The 20,097-nt window shown below is 32.1% G+C and overlaps 3 protein-coding genes across 4 annotated transcripts; 2 read left to right on the top strand and 1 right to left on the bottom strand.

The window, feature by feature from the left end:
* The first annotated feature begins 2,253 nt into the window (after window positions 1-2,253).
* Window positions 2,254-4,018, top strand: LOC101249466 (extensin-like). Its single transcript, XM_004242022.5, has one exon. The coding sequence runs from the start codon at window positions 2,364-2,366 to the stop codon at window positions 3,765-3,767; it is 1,404 nt and encodes a 467-aa protein (XP_004242070.1). The 5' UTR covers window positions 2,254-2,363; the 3' UTR covers window positions 3,768-4,018.
* Window positions 4,019-5,301: 1,283 nt separating this feature from the next.
* On the top strand, window positions 5,302-11,714 carry LOC100736533 (sterol methyl oxidase 2). 2 transcript variants are annotated; one of them, XM_069298659.1, is made up of 7 exons: window positions 5,302-5,546; window positions 7,973-8,110; window positions 8,792-8,937; window positions 9,179-9,298; window positions 9,389-9,601; window positions 9,689-9,769; window positions 11,046-11,714. In XM_069298659.1, the coding sequence occupies exons 1-7, from the start codon at window positions 5,517-5,519 to the stop codon at window positions 11,083-11,085; spliced, it is 768 nt and encodes a 255-aa protein (XP_069154760.1). In that variant the 5' UTR covers window positions 5,302-5,516; the 3' UTR covers window positions 11,086-11,714. The 2 variants fall into 2 exon arrangements, with proteins under 2 accessions (XP_069154760.1, NP_001233880.1); NM_001246951.2 differs by having other exon boundaries at window positions 11,318-11,621.
* A 1,213-nt stretch (window positions 11,715-12,927) lies between these two features.
* LOC101244003 (probable protein phosphatase 2C 24) lies at window positions 12,928-15,030 on the bottom strand. The gene is made up of 4 exons (XM_004241163.5): window positions 14,312-15,030; window positions 13,712-14,029; window positions 13,526-13,631; window positions 12,928-13,360 (listed from the first exon to the last, which is right to left on the bottom strand). The coding sequence occupies exons 1-4, from the start codon at window positions 14,798-14,800 to the stop codon at window positions 13,041-13,043; spliced, it is 1,233 nt and encodes a 410-aa protein (XP_004241211.1). The 5' UTR covers window positions 14,801-15,030; the 3' UTR covers window positions 12,928-13,040.
* Window positions 15,031-20,097: the final 5,067 nt, after the last annotated feature.

Below are 20,097 nucleotides of genomic sequence, written 5' to 3'. Positions count from 1 at the left end.
TATCTATTTTAATTTATTATTAACATTCGTGAAAAGATAAACTATATCTAAATTTAAATATTAAAAATTTATTACTATAATTCTCAAATTGAAAAAACCGAGATTGACAAAACAATTACTCTTATTTATTTAAAGGAGATTCTATACATTGATTATCTAGAAAAAAGTTGATTAAAATATATTTTATCTGATTACTTACAATGTATGTGAGCAACCATTATGTTTCCTCTATTATGTGATTGTCTTCATATCCTTGACCGTATATGAATCACATCATACACAAATGAAGACTCATTTAAGTTAATATTTTTCTTTTATTTTAAGCACTAGAGACATATAAAAAAAAATCGTGAAAAAATATGTTGATGGTGCTTCATTGAAAAATCATAACAACACATAAATGATATAGAAAGTTCTTTATTATTTCAGAATAAACTTTTGTAAAAAAATTTGAATGAAAAACATTCACAGTTCTTCGATAAAAATGATAACATAAATTTGTCAAGCATGAAGTAGATCAAAATTTTATCATGTATGTATATTTTTCGTTATTAGCATTATTTGTTGTTATAATATCATGTAGACATAATTGTAGTCACAATATTATTAATTTTTAGCTCACAAATTAGCATTTTTTGAAACTAATTAGGAATTTTTAAAATTAAGTAATTTTATTGCATTTATTATATAAATAAATTTAAATTACATTTTACATATTTTTTTTAAATATAATATAAAATAATTTAATAATAAAACTCAAAATACTTTAGAATTGATAGACATTAACACGTGAAAGAAATAACAAAAATCATATGATTCAAAAAAGACAATCCTATTTAATAACAACTCAAGATAGTTAAAATATTAAACTACATATTTAAGTATCATGTTTAATTGTTATACTTTAAAAATTAAACTACATAATCAAAGATTAAACTATAATATAATTATTATGTTTAAAAAATTAAACTACATATTTTTATATGTGTCGATGTCTATCAATTTTAACGTAGTTTGAATTTTGATTATTGTTATTGAAATGTTTTTTAAATTATATTAAAAAAAATATTTTTATATATATTATAAACATTAATTTTAGTTGTCTCTTATAGTAGAAAATTCTATATTAAATGAATTAAAAATGTATATCCTGATCATTTATTTACACATATTAAACCAATTTGTAATTTAATATAGTACCCTGCATAAAATACATCTATTACAAAATATTACAATTGAGAAATAGGCATTGAGTGATCCTTTATTTATTTGTGTTGAAACATCCTCTTAATTAATATTATTAGAGTAACTGAATTTTTTATTCATAGTTAAAATTAGTGAAATAATATAACTAATTTCTATGTATGTTAAATCTTGATTGGAATGATTATAATATAAAAATTCATGTGTTATTCATGACATTATCATCAATATCTTTTAGAAATATCTAATTTTCAAAATAACATTATTTTTTTCTCTTGATATACATCCATTCGTAATTAGTATTACTGAGAAATTTAGTTGTGTTTTTCAATAAATAAATTTATTTAAGCAAAAAAGGAAAAACTTTTCAATGGTATTCATTGGTACCTTGTGAACATAATTGAGCACAGGGAAGGGATAGAGGAGAGAGAGTAGATTATGTATATGTAGAACATAACTTGTATGGTATATAATGAAAATAAAATATTATTGTATAAAAATAAAATTACAAAAAAAAATTAAACTAAAGATTACATTTTTTTTTATTAACTGAAATGATATTTATTTTTAAAAATAAACTGCATGAACTATACACACATGCAAAAAAGATATACAAAAAAACGTTTTTCTTTTTCCTCGGCAACCAAATAGTTTGTGTTTTAGTAGTTCAAGGAGTTTGAGAAATAGAAAATAGTTAGTTTTGTTTGGAGGGAAAAGTATGTAAAAATTGAAAGAAGGATACTATAGTCATTTTATATTTTTGGCCAAATTTTTCTGTTCATTTTTAGCATTACTTTTCCCTTTTTATTAGAAGACTGTTTTAAAACTAGACAGATAAGACATGTTCATCATTTTTACAATTTCTTAGTTGTCCATTGAATTTGAGAACAAACAAACAAATATCGGAAATGTAAAAAGATGACCTCACTCTAGTTATCAGAAATATTCTGTCGTTAAATGCAGAAATACTATAGTAATAGTCAACCAAAACAAACCTCTTCCACTTTTTCTTCCAGCCTTTGTGATTGTCTTGGTTAGGAACTTGGCGAGAATTTTGCTGATTATGTGGTGAATTTGGCAAGTGTCTTCTCTCTTCAAATTAGTACTATATATAGCCATGAAGATTGTACTGAGTATTTACAATAGGCAAGTTGTTATCAATGAAGCTAATCACTTTTTTTGCCTTGTTTTTCCTGCTACAAAGCACTGCTATTTTTTCTTTTGTTGTTGCAGATTATTCTATAGCAACATCACAATATGGTGGTAACACTCCTCCACCTGTTACTAGTCAACCACCACCTTCTCATGGCCATCAACCGCCGAGTGCTCCGGGGCAAGCTCCACCACAACATTCTCATGGTCATGTACCACCATCTGTTGGTAGTCCTCCACCGCCGTCTCCAATGATTTCTTCACCTAATCCCCCACCCTCTCATGGACATGGACCACCTTCTAAAGGACATGCGCCACCTGGAGGATATCATCCACCTTCACCCCCAAGTCATCACGGGCATCCTCCACCATCAACACCAACACCAACTTACTCTCCTCCTCCTCAAGTGCAACCTCCATATTCACAACCATCGGCGCCACCACAATCACCACCCTCACATGGACATGCACCACCTCCTAAAAGGCACACACCACCTGGAAGACATAATCCACCAAGCCATCATCAACCTTCACCTCCCAGTCATCATGGACATCCTCCCCCTAAACATTTACAACCCCCACCAACTCCAATTTACTCACCTCCTCCTCAAGTTCAACCTTCACCTCCGTCTTATTCACCTCATCCACCTACATACTCACCGCCATCACGCTCGCCACCTTCACATGGACATGCACCACCTCCTAAAGGGCATAAGCCACCTGGAGGACATCATCCGCCTTCACCTCCGAGCCATCATGGACATCCTCCACCAACGTACTCGCCTCCTCTACCAACATACTCGCCGCCGCCACCTCCGCTAACATACTCTTCTCCCCCTGCACCAACGTACTCCTCTCCTCCACCTACACATTCTCCATCACCACCTCCGCCAACGTACTCTTCTCCTCCACCTGCACAATCATCACCACCTCCACCAACATATTCCCCTCCTCCACCACCTCCACCATCATACACTCCTCCTCCACCTGCACAATCACCCCCTCCTCCACCATCATACTCCCCTCCTCCACCTGTACAATCACCACCACCTCCACCATCATACTCTCCTCCTCCACCTTCACAATCACCACCACCTCCACCCGCACAATCACCACCACCTCCACCTTCACAATCACCACCACCTCCACCAATATATTCCCCTCCTCCACCTGTACAATCACCACCACCTCCACCAACATACTCACAACCGCCACCTCCGTCGCCACCACCAGTTTACTCGCCTCCACCACCATCATCCCCTCCTCCATCTACATATTCACCACCACCACCGACTTCTCATCCTCCACCGCCAACACATTCGCCTCCTCCCCCTGCTTACTCTCCACCACCACCACCGACTACATATTCCCCCCCTTCTCCTCCATATGGTCTTTCACGAAGCACTCCATAACACTGTTCACCTGACCAGCAAGTCAGCCACTTTTTACGCACCATGGCCTATCGCCACCACGTATCTCAAATACTCCATAAGAGTTGCATTAGGTTACTAGTTGCTCTTTAGATTAATAAAAATGGTATGCTTTGTTTCTCATGTTGTCTCACTAAAGCAATTATATAGTGTTTAATAGTAGTTTTTTTTCTTATTGTAAGAGTACAACTTTTGGATATCATATCATGTTATATATTTCAAGTTTTGTTTAATCATTGGTTAAAAGTATTATATATTTGTCCAATGCGTTGGTCATGGAGGAATAAATCATATAACCACTAAATAGATAGAGGATATTTCTTTTAAAGAAAAATACAGTGTTATGTTTTCTTGAAACTATTAATTAAAAGTATATGTGTTCGATTTAATCTGAATTACTATAAAACTAAATGAAACTTTTTATCGATTATTTAAAGATAAGTAATCAAGTAAATGCACATATTAATTTGTATCATCACTACTTATTTAGCATACAAAACTAAATGAAATGTTTTGAGGACTTTTTCTAAATAATCAATGCTCCTGCATAAAGCGAAAGTAAGCGTGAAATTAGGTCTGAGGCTTAACTCATGAAGTATTTATCAAACTAAGCCATTATATAAAGTAATTTACCAAAATAATATGTTTTTTAAAAAAATTTACAAAAATTAATATAAACGTATTTCACGGTAACGTTGTAGGCTATATTTTATTTTTTAAAAGCTGACGATGTCAGATTGATATACGTTACTCACAGTAAGGTTTTAGGAGTAAAATGTTATTGTGAAATACGTTTATATTAGTTTTGTAAAATTTTTTAAAAATGTATTATTTTAGTAAACTATTTTATATGATTTAGTTTGGTAAAAAATTCTATAACTCAAAGGGAGGAGGAAGGCGAAGCCTTATAAGGTGTCTCATTAACCACCGATGTGGGACTTTTGTCACCCAACATCGGGTGAGATGGACATTGCTCTGATACCATGTGAAATTAGGTCTTACGCCTAGCTCACACCACAATAACTAGCTCAAAGGGAAGAGGATTGTCCAAACCTTATAAGGAGTCCACTCATCTCATAAAACACCGACATGAAACTTTTATCATTCTTTAACATGCCTAACATCAATATTAAAAGAAAGTTCATTATTGAGAATCATATTTGTTTAATTTATTTAGCAGAATTATCACTAAAAATAACATAATGCTATAAATAAAATGTTCACTGTATGGTGACAGTTCAGGTGGTTTACATTTATTTGAGAAATAAAAATTCTAGAATTGGTATTTGCATTAAACTGCATTAATTTAAATAACATTTGTTCTCTTTTAATTATAGACATATTTTTAAATGAACAAAATTTATTCATAATCAGATATTTTGAAAATAAACTTTTTTCTATAAAAAGACGTTTTCTAATTAAATGAATTTTACGAGATACACAGATAACAATTAAAATAATTAAAAGAGAATTAGATGAGTGGCTGAATTGGTAGCATCGTGTGTATGAAAAGTTGAAAGGCACATGTGGTTGTCTCTGGATCAAGTAGTTGGCCGTGAGCAAATATTCGCTGACAGTCTGTCTTCATCTTCGTGGAACCCACTTTACTCTCTCTAGTGCGCCTCTATTAACACCTGCCCTATATACTCTCTCTCTCTCGTAGTTTCTACTTCCAGAACTCATCTCTCTCTCCGGCAGGCCGGCGATTGGGTCAAACCTCATTGTTTGACCATGGCATCCATGATTGAATCTGCTTGGACGGTAAGACTTCTCTACATTCGATGTTTATTAGCCCTAAATTGGAGTGAATCTGCTTTTAGTTTAACTGTATTTTGAGGTTGACGCTTTAATTTTGTGGATCTACCTGAGTAGCCGATGTTGAGAATCTGTATGTTTGTGCATGCTGTTTGCTGCATGAGTTGTACATTGATGAGGCGGATTGGCACATCATTGTTTAATTCGACCGTTAACCTTTTTTTTCTTATATAATTTTGGTGTCTGAGTAAGTTTAGGTGTAGTCAACCAATTTCACATGATAGCAACTGTAATTCTGTCCGGCAAGTCTAGAACAAATGAGAAAAAAATCATTTAGTTTAAATTGTCTCTATGGGGATTTAGACTTGAGACTTGATGGTTTTCAAGTCACTTTATGATTACTAGGCCAAATCCTTGGGTGCTTTGCATATATAAACAATAAATAGTTTTGACTATGATTTATAAGTTCATCTCTCCACGCATATGATTTGATTGTTGACAGAATCTCCTCTGTATTTTTCCTTTTTTTAATTTTTAATCAAGGTTTTGGATTCTACTGAAGTTGATTGTTGAAGGTATAGTATGAGAAGGTGGTTAAGATTTAGTCGTTTTAGGCATTTCTGGAGCTTACTGATATTTTGTTGGGTAGTTGTCCTTCATTTTTTTCATATCCTTTCTCTCCCTGTCAGATAGCTAAGTGTTCTTTCCGTACAAGTATTAATTAAAAAAAGTAGGCGGTAAAACTTTAGGGGAGAGAGTTAATAAAGACTGATTTGGATTAGTGAGCCAAAAGGACACATGCTGGATTAGTAACAGGCATAACAAATAAATGAACAGCGTGAAGCACCATCAGAAAGCGAGTGCCTGGTGAACTTGGAGCATTTGGAGCTCAAACTGTGACCAGTTGTTGTTTTATTGTTGTAATAGGTTTGTGAACGAGCTGAAGTTGGATCAAACATAGCTGGAGTGTTCCGTTCTGTTTGTTTAGAAATTGTGGGAATCACAGCTAGATCAGGGGTAACAGCATGAAGTATGGTTGATCATCCTGCATAAGTGTTGGGTTAGTTTGAATATAGCTATTGAAACATACGTAAAAAGTTAATGATGAGCTATCTCATGCGGTTAACATTTATGGAATTTAGTAGTTTACCAAGAAGGTTTTGGGGGGAATTAACTAAGCATGGCAGTTTTGACGGATAATCAAATTTTTGTCTGACCAATGTCCAAGACATATCTCACTTATGAAGAATTCTCGAACTTCTTCTGGTTTGCATTAAGGAAGCTGTGAAATGATGGGAACTTGACAAGACTCAAACTAAGGCTACAGCTTTTTTTCTAGAACTTAGAAGGCTGTTTATCAATTGCAACTTAGGAGGCTGTGTATAGATTGCGAGATTGACAACGTAAATTGAATTCTAGAGGGTTAAATGGCTTCCAATTCTGATGTCCGAAAGTGGATTCTCTAACTTAAAAATGTACGAAGTATGGAACATGGCATCCATGTCTTACTATCAAATTCTTGCAACCAATAAAGAATTGAAGAGAAGATCAAGGCCATGTATAGAACTATAGTTCTGTGAAGGTGTCTTATAATGGACAGACGGAGCACTATCTGAAGCAATTATGATCAGTAGAACATTAGAGGAAGACCTTGGTTAACAAATGTTTCATTCTTGGAAAGTCATGAAGATTCAGTTTCCCACCTGCTGATGCATTCACTGAAACAAATGAAAATGGACCATTCTCCAGGTTTTATCTGGAACAATTTGGATTTATAGTGCATACTGTTATAGTGGTCAGCTTCTTAAATAGGTCCCATGGTCTGGAAGTCTTCTCGAAATTTCCGGGGAGCTGCTCTGTTATGGTCTGTTTAGTTTCCTTATCAACTTTTTTTTTTTTTTTTATGTGTGTGTGGGGGGGGGGGGGGGGGCTGAGAATTTGATGGTTATTTGGCTACGTTCAAAACTAGGGGTAGTGTGGGTCCACCCATCGGCCCTGCTTCCCCTTATATACCAGGCTCTAGTCAGTGTCAGAATTCAGTGACATGCACTAACGTCACGTCCCATGGTATTGCAATTTCAGACAAAAGAAAAAAACAGGGTGAAGCAATGAACTTCTAAGCCCTGTTAAGTGTTTTCTTTTCTCTTTTCCATTTCAAAGACCACTTCTCCCAGTAGAGTTTGATTGCAAGACATCCTAACATAAAAGCACCTCTTAGAGGTTATTTTTTTCCTTGGTTATCAAATCACTATTAATTTTACTTACAGCTGTCTGCTTCCATATTTGCTTGTTATATAATGTTGCCATAGTCAACTTTGCAGTTTGATGTTCTTTTCCAATTAAATGAAATTCATGTGTCTGTATTGCATCATTATGAGTAGTTACGAAGTGATAAATACCTGAGCCTCTTTTTTTTATTCGTGATGTTTCAGTATCTGATTACAAATTTCAATGACTTCCAATTGGCTTGTCTTGGAAGTTTCTTTCTTCATGAAAGTGTCTTCTTCTTGTCTGGACTTCCTTTCATTCTTCTAGAAAGGGCAGGATGGTTGAGCAAATATAAAATTCAGGTATCACTTTTTTACTTTATTAAGTGAATTACAAGGATTTATCATTTTTCTTCATTAAACATTCTCAATTTGTCTCGGTGTCAATTATGTGCTGTCTGCTCAAAAACATTTTTGTTTTTCTTCTATTGAAATTCTTAGAGCGGGACAGATCTTAAATAAGAAGGAAATTTCTCTTAAAATGTTCATATTTAAGTGAAACATATTTTGCATCTTCATGCATCTATAGTGTCTAACATAAAGTGTCTGTCCTTTTTCTCGCCAACGGCCAAGTGTATTGCAGCATAGCACTTAAGAAAGGAGATTATTGATTTAACCTAGAAATTTGCTACTGTCTATATGTTGTATGACAAAAGCACTTTTTTCATCCATTTTTGCTCTTCTTCCTGCATAAAAAGTTATCAAGGACTTCATATTTTGTATCAACAATTAAATTTAGAGTATTCGATGACTTTCTTAAAAGTATAATTTCATATTGAAAGCAAATAGTTCTGACAAACATTCAAATTCTTCCGGAAGCTGATTTTTTTACCATTTGACTTTCTTTTATCTTTTCTAACTCTCTCACATTAGAACCTGTTTTTTTCCCCAAAGCTGATAGTTAATATGTCTTCTGATGAAGTATTTTTGACCTTGTCTTACTGAATCTCAATAGTAGAATTCCTGACCTCTCATTTGTTGCAGACAAAAAATAATACTCCTGCAGCTCAGGAGAAATGTATCACTCGCCTGTTGCTGTATCATTTTTGTGTTAATCTCCCGCTTATGATGGCATCCTATCCAGTCTTCAAATTAATGGGGATGCGAAATACTCTTCCGTTGCCGTCCTGGTACTTTCAGGTTCTTTATATACTAAAGCTTAGCAGTGACATCTGTATATGATTATCTTAAATTTTGGTGGTGATGACAGATCCGCAAAATTTTGTCAGCTGCCAAATATATTTCTTTTGTCTTCTAGTCTTTTGACTTAATTCTATCTGTTTTTGTTGGGGTTGTCATGAGGTATCGAAGGTGTTTTATGTTTGTTTATTGATGTCTTGGGAGTGAATTGTGAATATTTTGCTTCTGTAGGAAAGTGATCTCTACGCAAGTATTATTCTACTTTATCCTGGAGGATTTTGTATTCTATTGGGGACACAGGATTTTACATACTAAATGGCTCTACAAGCATGTCCACAGTGTCCATCACGAGTCAGTGAAGAGCATTTTGTTTTCAAATCAATATTTCATTTCTGTTTTTTGGGCCCATTCCTTCACATCTGATGTTTGTTTTATCCACAGGTATGCAACACCATTTGGATTGACCTCTGAATATGCTCACCCTGCTGAAATTCTTTTTCTTGGATTTGCTACAATAGTGGGTCCAATCATTACTGGGCCCCATTTGATAACATTATGGTTGTGGATGATAGTTAGAGTCCTTGAGACAGTTGAAGCACATTGTGGTTACCATTTCCCATGGAGCCTATCAAACTTCTTGCCATTATATGGGGGGTCTGTACACAAATTTACTCTCAGAGAACTGTTAGTTCATTTGTCTACATCAACTATATGTCTGAAACTGCTACTTTTGTTTCCCAGGGCTGATTTTCATGATTATCATCACCGACTGCTCTACACAAAGTCTGGAAATTATTCTTCAACATTTGTTTACATGGACTGGTAATTCTCTACTATAAACTAACAATGAGAAAGTCAATTTCGTGTTTGAAATGCTACTAAATGCTGAAGATCATTTTGTGTGGTAGTGTTGATTATATAGCCAAAATTCAACTCCTCTGTTTTACCAGAATCAAGAACATTTACCTCACCTTGGGAGTTGATTAGGGGTGTCAAAAATGAACCCGAACATGGGTAACCCGCCCAAAATTTCAAAGGTTGGGCTCAAGATAATTTGAATAGGGTTCAACATCAACCCATTCAAGTCTAACCCATTTGAAAAGAATTCTCAGTTGAGCCCAATTCGATCTCCAATTACAACCCGTTTTAAGATTTTTTGTTAAGATATGTTCATATATTAAATGTATGAATTATTATCTATTTAACATCTTATAGGATTTATCTATCCATTTGTTACTTTTTTAACAAAAAACTTGAGCAAAAATTCAAATTGTGATTGTAAAAGTTAAATATCAATATGTTAAATTATTGAGATTAATGGGGTCAAATTGGACGGGTCAAGACCCAACCCATTTTTTTAGGTTATTTGAGCCCAACCCGTTTGAACCCAATTTAAATTTGAATGGGTCAGGACCCAACCCAATTTCTATTTCAATCCCTTTTAATATTTTCAATTTCAACCCAACCAGCCCATTTGACACCCCTACAGTTGATCTTTGTTGTCGCACAACCCCTCCGGAAAAAGAAATAAATAAGAAAAGAATGTATAAAAAATAGAAGAATAGCAAAATATGGTGAAGGTCTGAATTTTCTAAGGGTTGTTTCTCCTTTCTTACAAGTTCTACTTGATGCTTCTCCTTATTGAGCAAGCCCCTTAGGATAACCCATGATTGTTTCTGAACAGTCATAAAGTTTCTGAGAGCATGGCAATGCCTCAAATTTGATTAGCCCTTCAATATATTTTTTTTCTAAAGTTCTAAAATCAAAAAATTTAAATTGGAATTGGTAAGCAAGAAAATATTACCTTTGGGCCCTTAACTTGAATTATGCAAAACCAAAAAATCAGTGAGGTAGTTTACCCTCAAAACAAGTCAGAAACCTTTGCATTTAGTATTGAACACAGTTGAGTAAATTGTGTAGAAATATAGTGAATAAAATGGCAGAGTTGGGTCTCTGGAATTGTAGTAGTCAGGCTTAACAGTTGTAAAGCAGCACTTGATTACCTTGTGTGTTCGCAGAAATATGAGAAGTTGTTATGCAGTTTCAGTTTCTTGAAACTAAAAGAGAGCATACTGTTGACAGAAATGTGTCTTGCCAGGCTAACAGAAGAGTATCATAGAGCCACAAAATTCTTTTAGGAGTTGGCATGAATATGTCAACACAATTCTGATGAAGCCTTGAGACAAAGACATTGGAAGTATTGGACATCATTCTCTGTACTCGTTTTTCATCATGACTGCTAATCTCAATCTCAGTGATGTATCTGATAATTTTTGGAAGTTTTCATTTTTTATTTCATTGCCGAATTGAATAAAAGTTTGAGGTATCATGTCGTGTGTGAATAATTTGATGGATCTCTTTCTTTTTTAGGTTATTTGGTACTGACAAGGGTTACAGAAGATTGAAGGTGCTGAAGAGTGATGCATGTGAAGCTGAGGGTAAAGAAATGTAGAGATGTGAAAGGGTAAGTTTTGGCTGGTCTGGCATTGCAAGACGGGCTTATGTACAAGAGCGTATAGGTGAAGGTTTCTGTTGTTGATACCTCAGTTTTATGTGCTTGTGTTCGATTGTAGTTATGGCATGAACATCATCTACTTTGTAGTGTCATCTTAGAAATTAGAAGCAAGTCTTGGAAAATTTCTCCTTGCAAATGTGCCTGCCTTTGTTTCGGCTATTTACGTTATTCAAGTTCCATTATTTACATGTTTCTTCTCATTGATGGGTGACCTATATTGGAACCAACTTAATCTGATTTTTGTGATCTCAACTACAATGCCCTGAATCTGTCGGTTAATATACTGGTCCTTGGAGTAGTGAAAACAATCTTTCATGTCTAGAGAAAAAAGTTGCTAGTCATTATTACCTCTTTCCTGTTTTTACTTCTCTGAAGTTTTATTCTTTGCTAAGTTCAGAATCGGCAGGAAGCTGAGGAAAAATATTATTTACTTCCTGCTTTCCCAGTTAATATGCAAAATCTTGAGCTCCAACTTCCATTCATTATGGTTTGGTTTTGCTTGTACCGCAACCATTTTACTGAACATTACTTTGAAGTAGTTTGTGTTTCTCTTGGACTGGACTGGTCAATGGAACCTCTGGGATAGTTGCTGAAATCATTTAATGTTAATGCGTCAACTATTTCACTGAAATATGCACTTTATCTGTGTATGAAGTAAAACTATTGAAGTTTCAAATGAAGAATATAGTGATTGGCCGGTTATTCATCACGTGCGGCTTTAATTAATTCCACATATCGTATCCTCTCAATAGATCTGAATGAATTATTTTCTTCTGTTCAATTTGTAAATGACCACGAGTATATAATCATCATGTTTGCATGAACAATTACTGGGTACATTAAGAAACTGGTCTCTCACGGCAACTACAAAACCAAATATCACATGGTGTACTAAATGGTTGTTTTGTTACATTATTAGACTTTACACGCATCCAATTTTCTTTACTTTGCCAACTCAAAAATATGTTGTTTTGGTCATAAGATTGAAAAAGAAAGAGCCCCACCCCGCCAAAGAAAATATTAGTTGTGTGAATAAGGCTTGTAACAATCCAAGCTACGTGTAATGCATAAGTGAGAGCGTGTAGCCAAAAAATCAACATCACTATCCTGGGGACCCTAAAGAAAGGAGAAGTTTTAACATTCTTCATATATCATAAAGAACTTGTAGGCTGTTGCCAAATGGTGGAGACCAAAGTTAATGAGAGAGAATTGTACAGGAAAGTTGTTCTATTGGGACAACTAATTTGGAACTTTACTTCGGTGTTATCTTTAGGCTACGTATAAAATTGACTATAAATTTTATAATTAAATTACATTTATTTGATAATTCATTATATAAAAATATTATAAATTACCATCCAGATCATTTAACTCGCCGGAGGGAGCATCAAATTCATTAGAATTAACAGAAATAGACGTACCACACTTAAAAAGATACTAATGATAAACTTTCACTCTTCGCGTATTTTTATTTTGGCATTTGTAAACTTGATAATTGAAATTATAGTCTTAATCTGTACATGTTACATAAAAGCGAAAAAAATGCTGCAAAAAAAAAAAAAAAGGTTTTAATGCTGTCTACTTGTAGTTCTTCAAATCAACCACGACAACGCTGACGTTGTCGTAGCTCCGCCTAGCAAGGGCTAGTTTAGTCAAAAGCATCGATGCATCAGAGCAACACTGGTCGGAATTCACCTCGCCGTCGGTTCCATTTCCCGGCATTGACGCCGGCGATGCATTCCCTTTCAGGCACATTCCGGCAACGCCACATGCAGTGTCGTTTGAGACTACGTCCCATAATCCGTCACTTGCTAAAATCAAACAGTCATCCTCCGACGTTCGATCAGTTATCGTCACTTCTGGCTCGCAGATCACATACGGCTTCAAATAATTATCACCTGCATATATTTTACACACATTCGTAAGTATCATCATATCCGATTCAGTTATCAAAGCAAAAGAGAACTCGAACGCTCATTTTAATTTTCGATGTGACATTCGGCATTGCTCTTCTCAAATTCCTGAATATGTCTTCGAAGAAGGGTCAAGTTCATTTTACTTACCAATGGCTCTTGACATAGCCAAAACGCCTGAAACACGAGGGCCGTCCCAGTAGATTACTCTGCCACCAGCTTCCTGGATGCGGTTAAGTTCATCCGGACGATCCGGCTGAAAGGTAACATATACACAAAAATTAATTATAGATCAAGCGATTTTGATTTTATCTTTGTATTGGACGAGGGATTTACTTTTTGATCGTTAGAAAGGGGAATAGCTTTGCCATTCCGGCAAAGAATAGCTCTGGAATCACCACAATTCGCGACAATAATCTTGTCCGGCGTAACAACGGCGACTACCGCCGTTGAACCAACGGCGTCACATTCCGGCGTATGAAGTTCGCAACGGCATGTGGCTCCGGTTACGCTCTTGTTCCATTCAATCACTTCTTTCTCCATTCGATTGAAGCTTCGGTTCATTAAATGCTCCCACTCTTCATGATCTCCTTCTGTGTTCTCCAGCTCCTCCTTCACCAGCTCGTGTAACCTCTCTTTACACTTGGTCGCCACCTACAAAATCACACAAATATATACACTGCCCACAACTTATATAATTAATAAGCTGAAGACGTAAAATTGTCGGCAGGGGCGAGGTTGTAGCATTAAATCAACGAGTTGAACTCAATCCAAACAATTTGTGTGAGATTATTAGTATTATTGAGCTTTGATTCCATAATTGTGATGAATTTAGTGATGAAAATAAAGATTGATCCGTGAAGTTTAAATCCTGAATCTGCCAGTATGCATGAGTTAAATTCAAGAGGGAGTTGAGTAATTCAGTTATTAACATACATGAGAGCAGCCATGACCATCGTAAACGGCAAAGTAATGTAATTCTCCACTGTTTCCTTGTTCCATTTGGCAAAATGAAGGATGAATTGCGACTGCATCTTCCATATCTCTTCTCCTTCCACAAACAGAGGCGAAGCCAAACTTTGGGTAAGCCACTGATTGAACAAGGAGAGTAGAATTCAAAGGACCCAAATATGGAGTCAAAATAATAGTTGGCGGTGACCCTTTCGTCTCTACTAATCTCAGTTGTTCTTCATCATCGTCGGTGCTAGAACTTTCCACAGCGTTATCACAAATCCTTGAAACAGAACCAGAAATAAGTTTCATTTTTGGACGTTTAATTCCATTCTCTGTTTCGGGTTGCGTTACTCCAGCTATGACCTTTATTTTTCGAAGCTCCATTCTCCTCCTCCTCACCGCCCGTGAACTTGATTCACACGGTGATGATGAATCAGTTTCAGTCACAACTCCAAAACAGACTTCTGCCATTCACACTTTTATAACAAGCAAGACAACTTCAGAAACTGAAGAGGCCTTTAATTTTTAAGTCCTCACTCAGAAAAATATGCAGTTTACAGAACCATTGCCGGAAAAATTAAGTGCAGTAAACACAGAGAGAGAAGAGAGAAGAGAAACGTAGAAATCAGTGGCAGATAATACGAGTACCCCCATATAAAGGAAGTCACTTTCGCTATTCATTTTGTGTGTCATTTTTCTATAGGACGAAAATTTATTATATTTAGAAAATAAACATTCATATTTCTGTGCAATTATTTTATGTCAAATATTACTTCTCTTTTAATTTATTTACCTCGATAAGATTAAGAGAATTAAATTAATCACATAAATTAAGATAGATGAAGGAAAGAAGTAAAATATATTATAAATTTAAATATATAGCATGTATGGATTAAAATGGTAAATATTTGATGCGACTAAAGTTACATCAACAGAAGTATGTAATATACTAATTTGTTAATTAAAGAATATGAGTTTCAGTCTCAAATATAAAAGAAATCTTGATAGATAGTATTTTCTTGAGAATTTCTATTATAGAAAAATCTCACATTTGTAACCACATTATTACTTTTTAAAATTTATTATTCTTGTCAACATAAAATTTATTATTACTTTAAATTTGTATAATGGTAAAGTAGAAATTGATTTGCTGAATATAAATAAGAGCATAGTGAGTAATACTTTTTCGATTATTCATAATTAAAAAAAAAATTCTTTCAGCTACATATGTAAAAAGATTACAAAATTGAATGTCGTTTGATAATTACTACTTTTAATATGTTTAATTTTAGCATGAAATCAATGCGTTGAAAATGTATAATCGCACACAAGTGAAATGACGCATGAACCATTAAGACATTGACACACAAGTAAAACAAAGCGTGTATGAACCATTATGCTATTTATACAAGTGAAAAATGTCATAGCTTGAGTGATGAAATATATATGATATATGAATATGAAAATATAGTTACGGATAATATTGACCAACAAATGATTCAAAGTAACAAAGTTGATTCATCTTATCGGTTACATGATTGAGAAATATAAGATCAACTTAAAAAAGTCATTTGTACTATGTGTCAAAATTATATTAAAGATCAATATACTATAATTTATGTTTAATTATTTTTTTATTAAATTAAAGTTAGATAAAACAGTTACTTAAATGAAGAACAAATTAACTTTATAATACGAATTTCTTATGCAGTTAAATAATTTTTTATTTATTTGATAAAATTGAATAAATAATTAAAATTATTTTAAAAATTCTATAATTTATGTATTCCTATATTTAATGAAAATAAAATTTCAATATCGTATATTCGAATAAAACTTTAACCTTATCTCATTATTTTATATTATTATATCATATTAATTTCATATAAGTGAAAATCCTAAAAAGAAGATTACTAACTGCAACACATCATTATAAATTTACGATAAACTAAAACAGTTGTTTCATGTGTTTAAGTGCAGAGGGGCTTAAACCAAAGAATTTGTACACGTATGTTTCCCTTTATGAATTACGATTACATTCGTCTTTTCATATCTAACTCTATTATAAATAAAAAATAAAATAAAAAGGAGGGGGAATGAACATGAAGGTATGAAAAAATTATTTTCTACATGATACGTTAAAGAATTTTTAAGCAAAATAAATATATTGTCAGCAGACCTAACAATTCGTCAAATGTCAATTTGATTATTAATTAAATTATATTATACTAATTAATAAACAGAAAATATAAATGCATTCTTTGTAATTTGTGGTGTAAATTTTAGCTTGCTTATTAAATAAAATGAAAATATAAAAGATGTGTTCTTTGCTATTTGTGGTCTAAATTTTAGCATGCTAATGTTTAAATAAATTAAAAATATAAAATTGGGAAAAATATCTACGAAATGAATGTGTGGGGCTACTCCTCTTAATTTGAAGTCTTCGAAATCTTTTTTTTTTAATTTGAATTTTGAGTGTGAGAAAGTTTTCAAAAGGGAGCACCTCTCTTTGAACAATGTAAATATAGAATTTAAATTAGTCAGACTAACTTTTAAAAAAATATTAAAATATTTTTAAATTTAATATCAATTATTAGTTTCAGTTCTGAATAATTGACTATATCTTAAAAATATTCATTTACGTAACTAAGTGATCTTAAATACAGACTTGATCAAGCAATATATTTGTTTTTATTATCTTGAGATCACTTACGATCAAATAAAATATATTTAGATTATATTAGTCAAGTAAATAATATTTTCATAACAATTAATAATTTAAAAAAAAAATAAGAAACGTGGCTAAAGTAGGGATAGAAAGAAGTAGGCATAGCAGGTCGCGTGAAACGAGTTGTCCCCAAAGTTTTATGTTGTGTGAGTCACACACAATTCATATAAATAGTCCTTTCTTTAATTTAAAATATTAGTAAGAGTTAATTTTTTTTAAAGAATTTTTAAAAAATTATAATAATATCACGCATTTTATATTTTGTAAAATAATATCCACACATTTTATATTTTCTCAAATAATGTATCTGTTAGTTTTTTTATATTTGTTAGTATAATTTAGGCATAATATATATATTAGACCTTAAACTTTGCTTCAAATTTTAAATTTGACCTCCAATTTTCATAATGCACAAATAAACATTTTAACTATCCAATTTTTAAATAAATAAACACATGAGTCTTACATGACAAAATACATGTAGGACACCACGTAGGACAAAAAATTACATGTAGGACATGTGTGTTTATTTATTCAAATTTATGTAAGTTTAAGTGTCTACTTGTGCACACCCAAAAATTGAAGAGCATAGATATAATTCGAAACCAAATTAAAAAACATATTCCGTATAATTTATTCTGACATTTAAATTAAAATTAATCATGTAATAAATATAGAGTTTAGTTTGCTGAAAAAATGCAAAAAGTTTACACGTATTCCTTCTTCCTTGTGGCTTACAGTTTATTGATAGTGACACTCCATCTAACTTATTGCCACCTGTCTATTGTCTTTTCACTATTTACTTCCTCTCTTTGTCTCACTATTTTTAGTAAATACTACTACTCCACTAACAACTTTTTTTTTATTAGCAAAAATAAATAAATAAAATTTCATACATCCAGTAATTATGATGACCCCTCTCAATTAAAAGAAGAGCTTAGTATACTTTATTATTTCTATTTGGTATTTAATATTTTAAATTTAGACACTTTTGTTTGATGAATTTGAATTTGAAACATCTGATTAAAGAATATTTACCCCTCTAGAACAAGTCTAACTAATAAAGAAAGCTTAATTTTGGTGATTTATTGCTGGTTCAACTGCCTTGTACCCAACTCATAATTAGGATTTTGTCACCTAAAATGAATTTGCATAATGCAAAGAATTAATTAAAGGTAAGGACACGTGTTAGGATCGATGTTTTAAGAGGGAATTTGGAATTTGGATTGGCAGCCTGGCATGACAATTGGAAAGAAGATAGACAGACAAAGACAGTCTCCAAAGAAGCATTGCTTCTTCACATTTAATTACTGCTCCATTTATCTCTATTTATTTATTCATATTCTTTTTTTATATATATACATATTTATTTATTCGTTTTAACAAATAGAAAAAGAAGAAATTTTTTCTAATATGTTCTATCTAATTCTAAAAAATTTCTAGCCCTATTAAATTGTAAATACATGCTTTTTGAAATTAGAAAATAAATTTATTATACTTGGAGAGTTACATAATTTTTAAAGTTAAGGATAAAATTATAACTTATCTGTGATAATAATTGGTGTCTTAATACGTATGTCACTTCTGAAGTAGACAACTAAATAGAAACAGAGAGAGTAATATTTATTTTTAATACTAGATACAAATACCCGTGCTAGCACGGGCCCAATATTTATGCGATATAAATAAAATTTAAAGAGAATTAAACTTTAACATGATTTTTAAATATTTTAAATTGTTAATTATTGCATTTTTAGTATTTTTTATGTGATTTTGAAATAATATGTTACTTCACGTATCCCAGTATATATAGTATTTTTATGTAATTTTGAAATAATATATGTTACTTTTTATGTAGTTTTCAAATTAAATAATACATGTAATTTTTTAATTTTATTTTATGTGATACACGTGGATTGTTTTTATGAATTAATCAGATATTTTTATAAGCAATAGTGTCTTTTATCTATTTTTAAAAAAATATTTTAAGTTGTCAATTATCATAATTTGTAGTATTTTTTGCGCAATTTTTAAATATATTTTTAAAAAATTAGATAAACAAATTAAAGTAGAGGGATAAAGTACACAAATGTATATTATTAAATGTCTTTTATAAAAAATAAAAATGTGAAATTAGAGAAAAAAATTGATGCATCTAAGGGTGTAACTGATATTGTGAATGTTAATATTTTCATATTTAATTGGCGTAAATCTTTGAAAAATGTTTTCTTTAGGATAATAATTTTTTGTTCATTCTAATTTAACGTTGACACACCTCAACTTTACCTCGTCCCTTTAAACTTTTCATCCCCATCCCCATCCCCATCCCCACCATCACTACATTATCCTCCATCTAATTAATCTCTCATAGTATTTATTTAAATTATAAATAAAAGTTCTTAAAATAATTATTTTTATTTGTTCAATATCAAATATAAGAAAATAAATAAGAAACATACTTGTTATTTTAAAAATTATTTTCTAAAATAGTAATTTTCGTCATATCGAATACACCTAAATACTTACTGATTATACACATAGTATTGCATACTTAAAATTGAATAAATTCTTAATTGTGAATGATGAATAATTGTTAAATAATAAATCATTTATATTAATAAAAACATTATGTCATTAAATATTAAAAATAATACTTATACGTATAAAGTATACTATTTATGTATTGATAAAAATGATTTATTTTTAAAAAAACGATATTAATTCATTAATTATAGTATTATAACAAATTTGTACAATTCAAATACATTTGGATATGAATAAGTAATTGTCCTCCGTGAGATTTAAATGATAAATATGTGAAGTTAATTAGAGCAAGGTAGAGTAATTTAAAATTTTTAATCTGAATCTTTATACATTATAGAAATAGATAATTATAATTCACCAAATTCAATGAAAATGAAAAGTATATGAAAAAAATTACAAAATAAGTGTTATGTGACAGTTGAAAAGCTCTATGTATGGGTCCCACCATACTTCATGACTTTTCCCTTTCAGGGTATGATTCGTATTTAAATGGCAA

Source organism: Solanum lycopersicum, chromosome 6 (assembly GCF_036512215.1).
Source record: "Solanum lycopersicum chromosome 6, SLM_r2.1".
NCBI lineage: Eukaryota > Viridiplantae > Streptophyta > Magnoliopsida > Solanales > Solanaceae > Solanum > Solanum lycopersicum.
The sequence above is the reverse complement of the archived record's forward strand: the minus strand, read 5'-3'. Positions and strand labels throughout refer to the sequence as shown.

Coding starts and splice junctions, on each gene's coding strand:
- LOC101249466 (XM_004242022.5), top strand. CDS start 2,364: ATGAAGCTAATCACTTTTTTTGCCTTGTTTTTCCTGCTACAAAGCACT.
- LOC100736533 (NM_001246951.2), top strand. CDS start 5,517: ATGGCATCCATGATTGAATCTGCTTGGACG. Junction 5,547..7,972: donor TGATTGAATCTGCTTGGACG/GTAAGACTTCTC, acceptor GTGATGTTTCAG/TATCTGATTACAAATTTCAA. Junction 8,111..8,791: donor TGAGCAAATATAAAATTCAG/GTATCACTTTTT, acceptor CATTTGTTGCAG/ACAAAAAATAATACTCCTGC.
- LOC101244003 (XM_004241163.5), bottom strand. CDS start 14,800: ATGGCAGAAGTCTGTTTTGGAGTTGTGACTGAAACTGATTCATCATCA. Junction 14,030..14,311: donor ATGGTCATGGCTGCTCTCAT/GTATGTTAATAA, acceptor GTGATTTTGTAG/GTGGCGACCAAGTGTAAAGA. Junction 13,361..13,525: donor GGCTATGTCAAGAGCCATTG/GTAAGTAAAATG, acceptor AAATATATGCAG/GTGATAATTATTTGAAGCCG.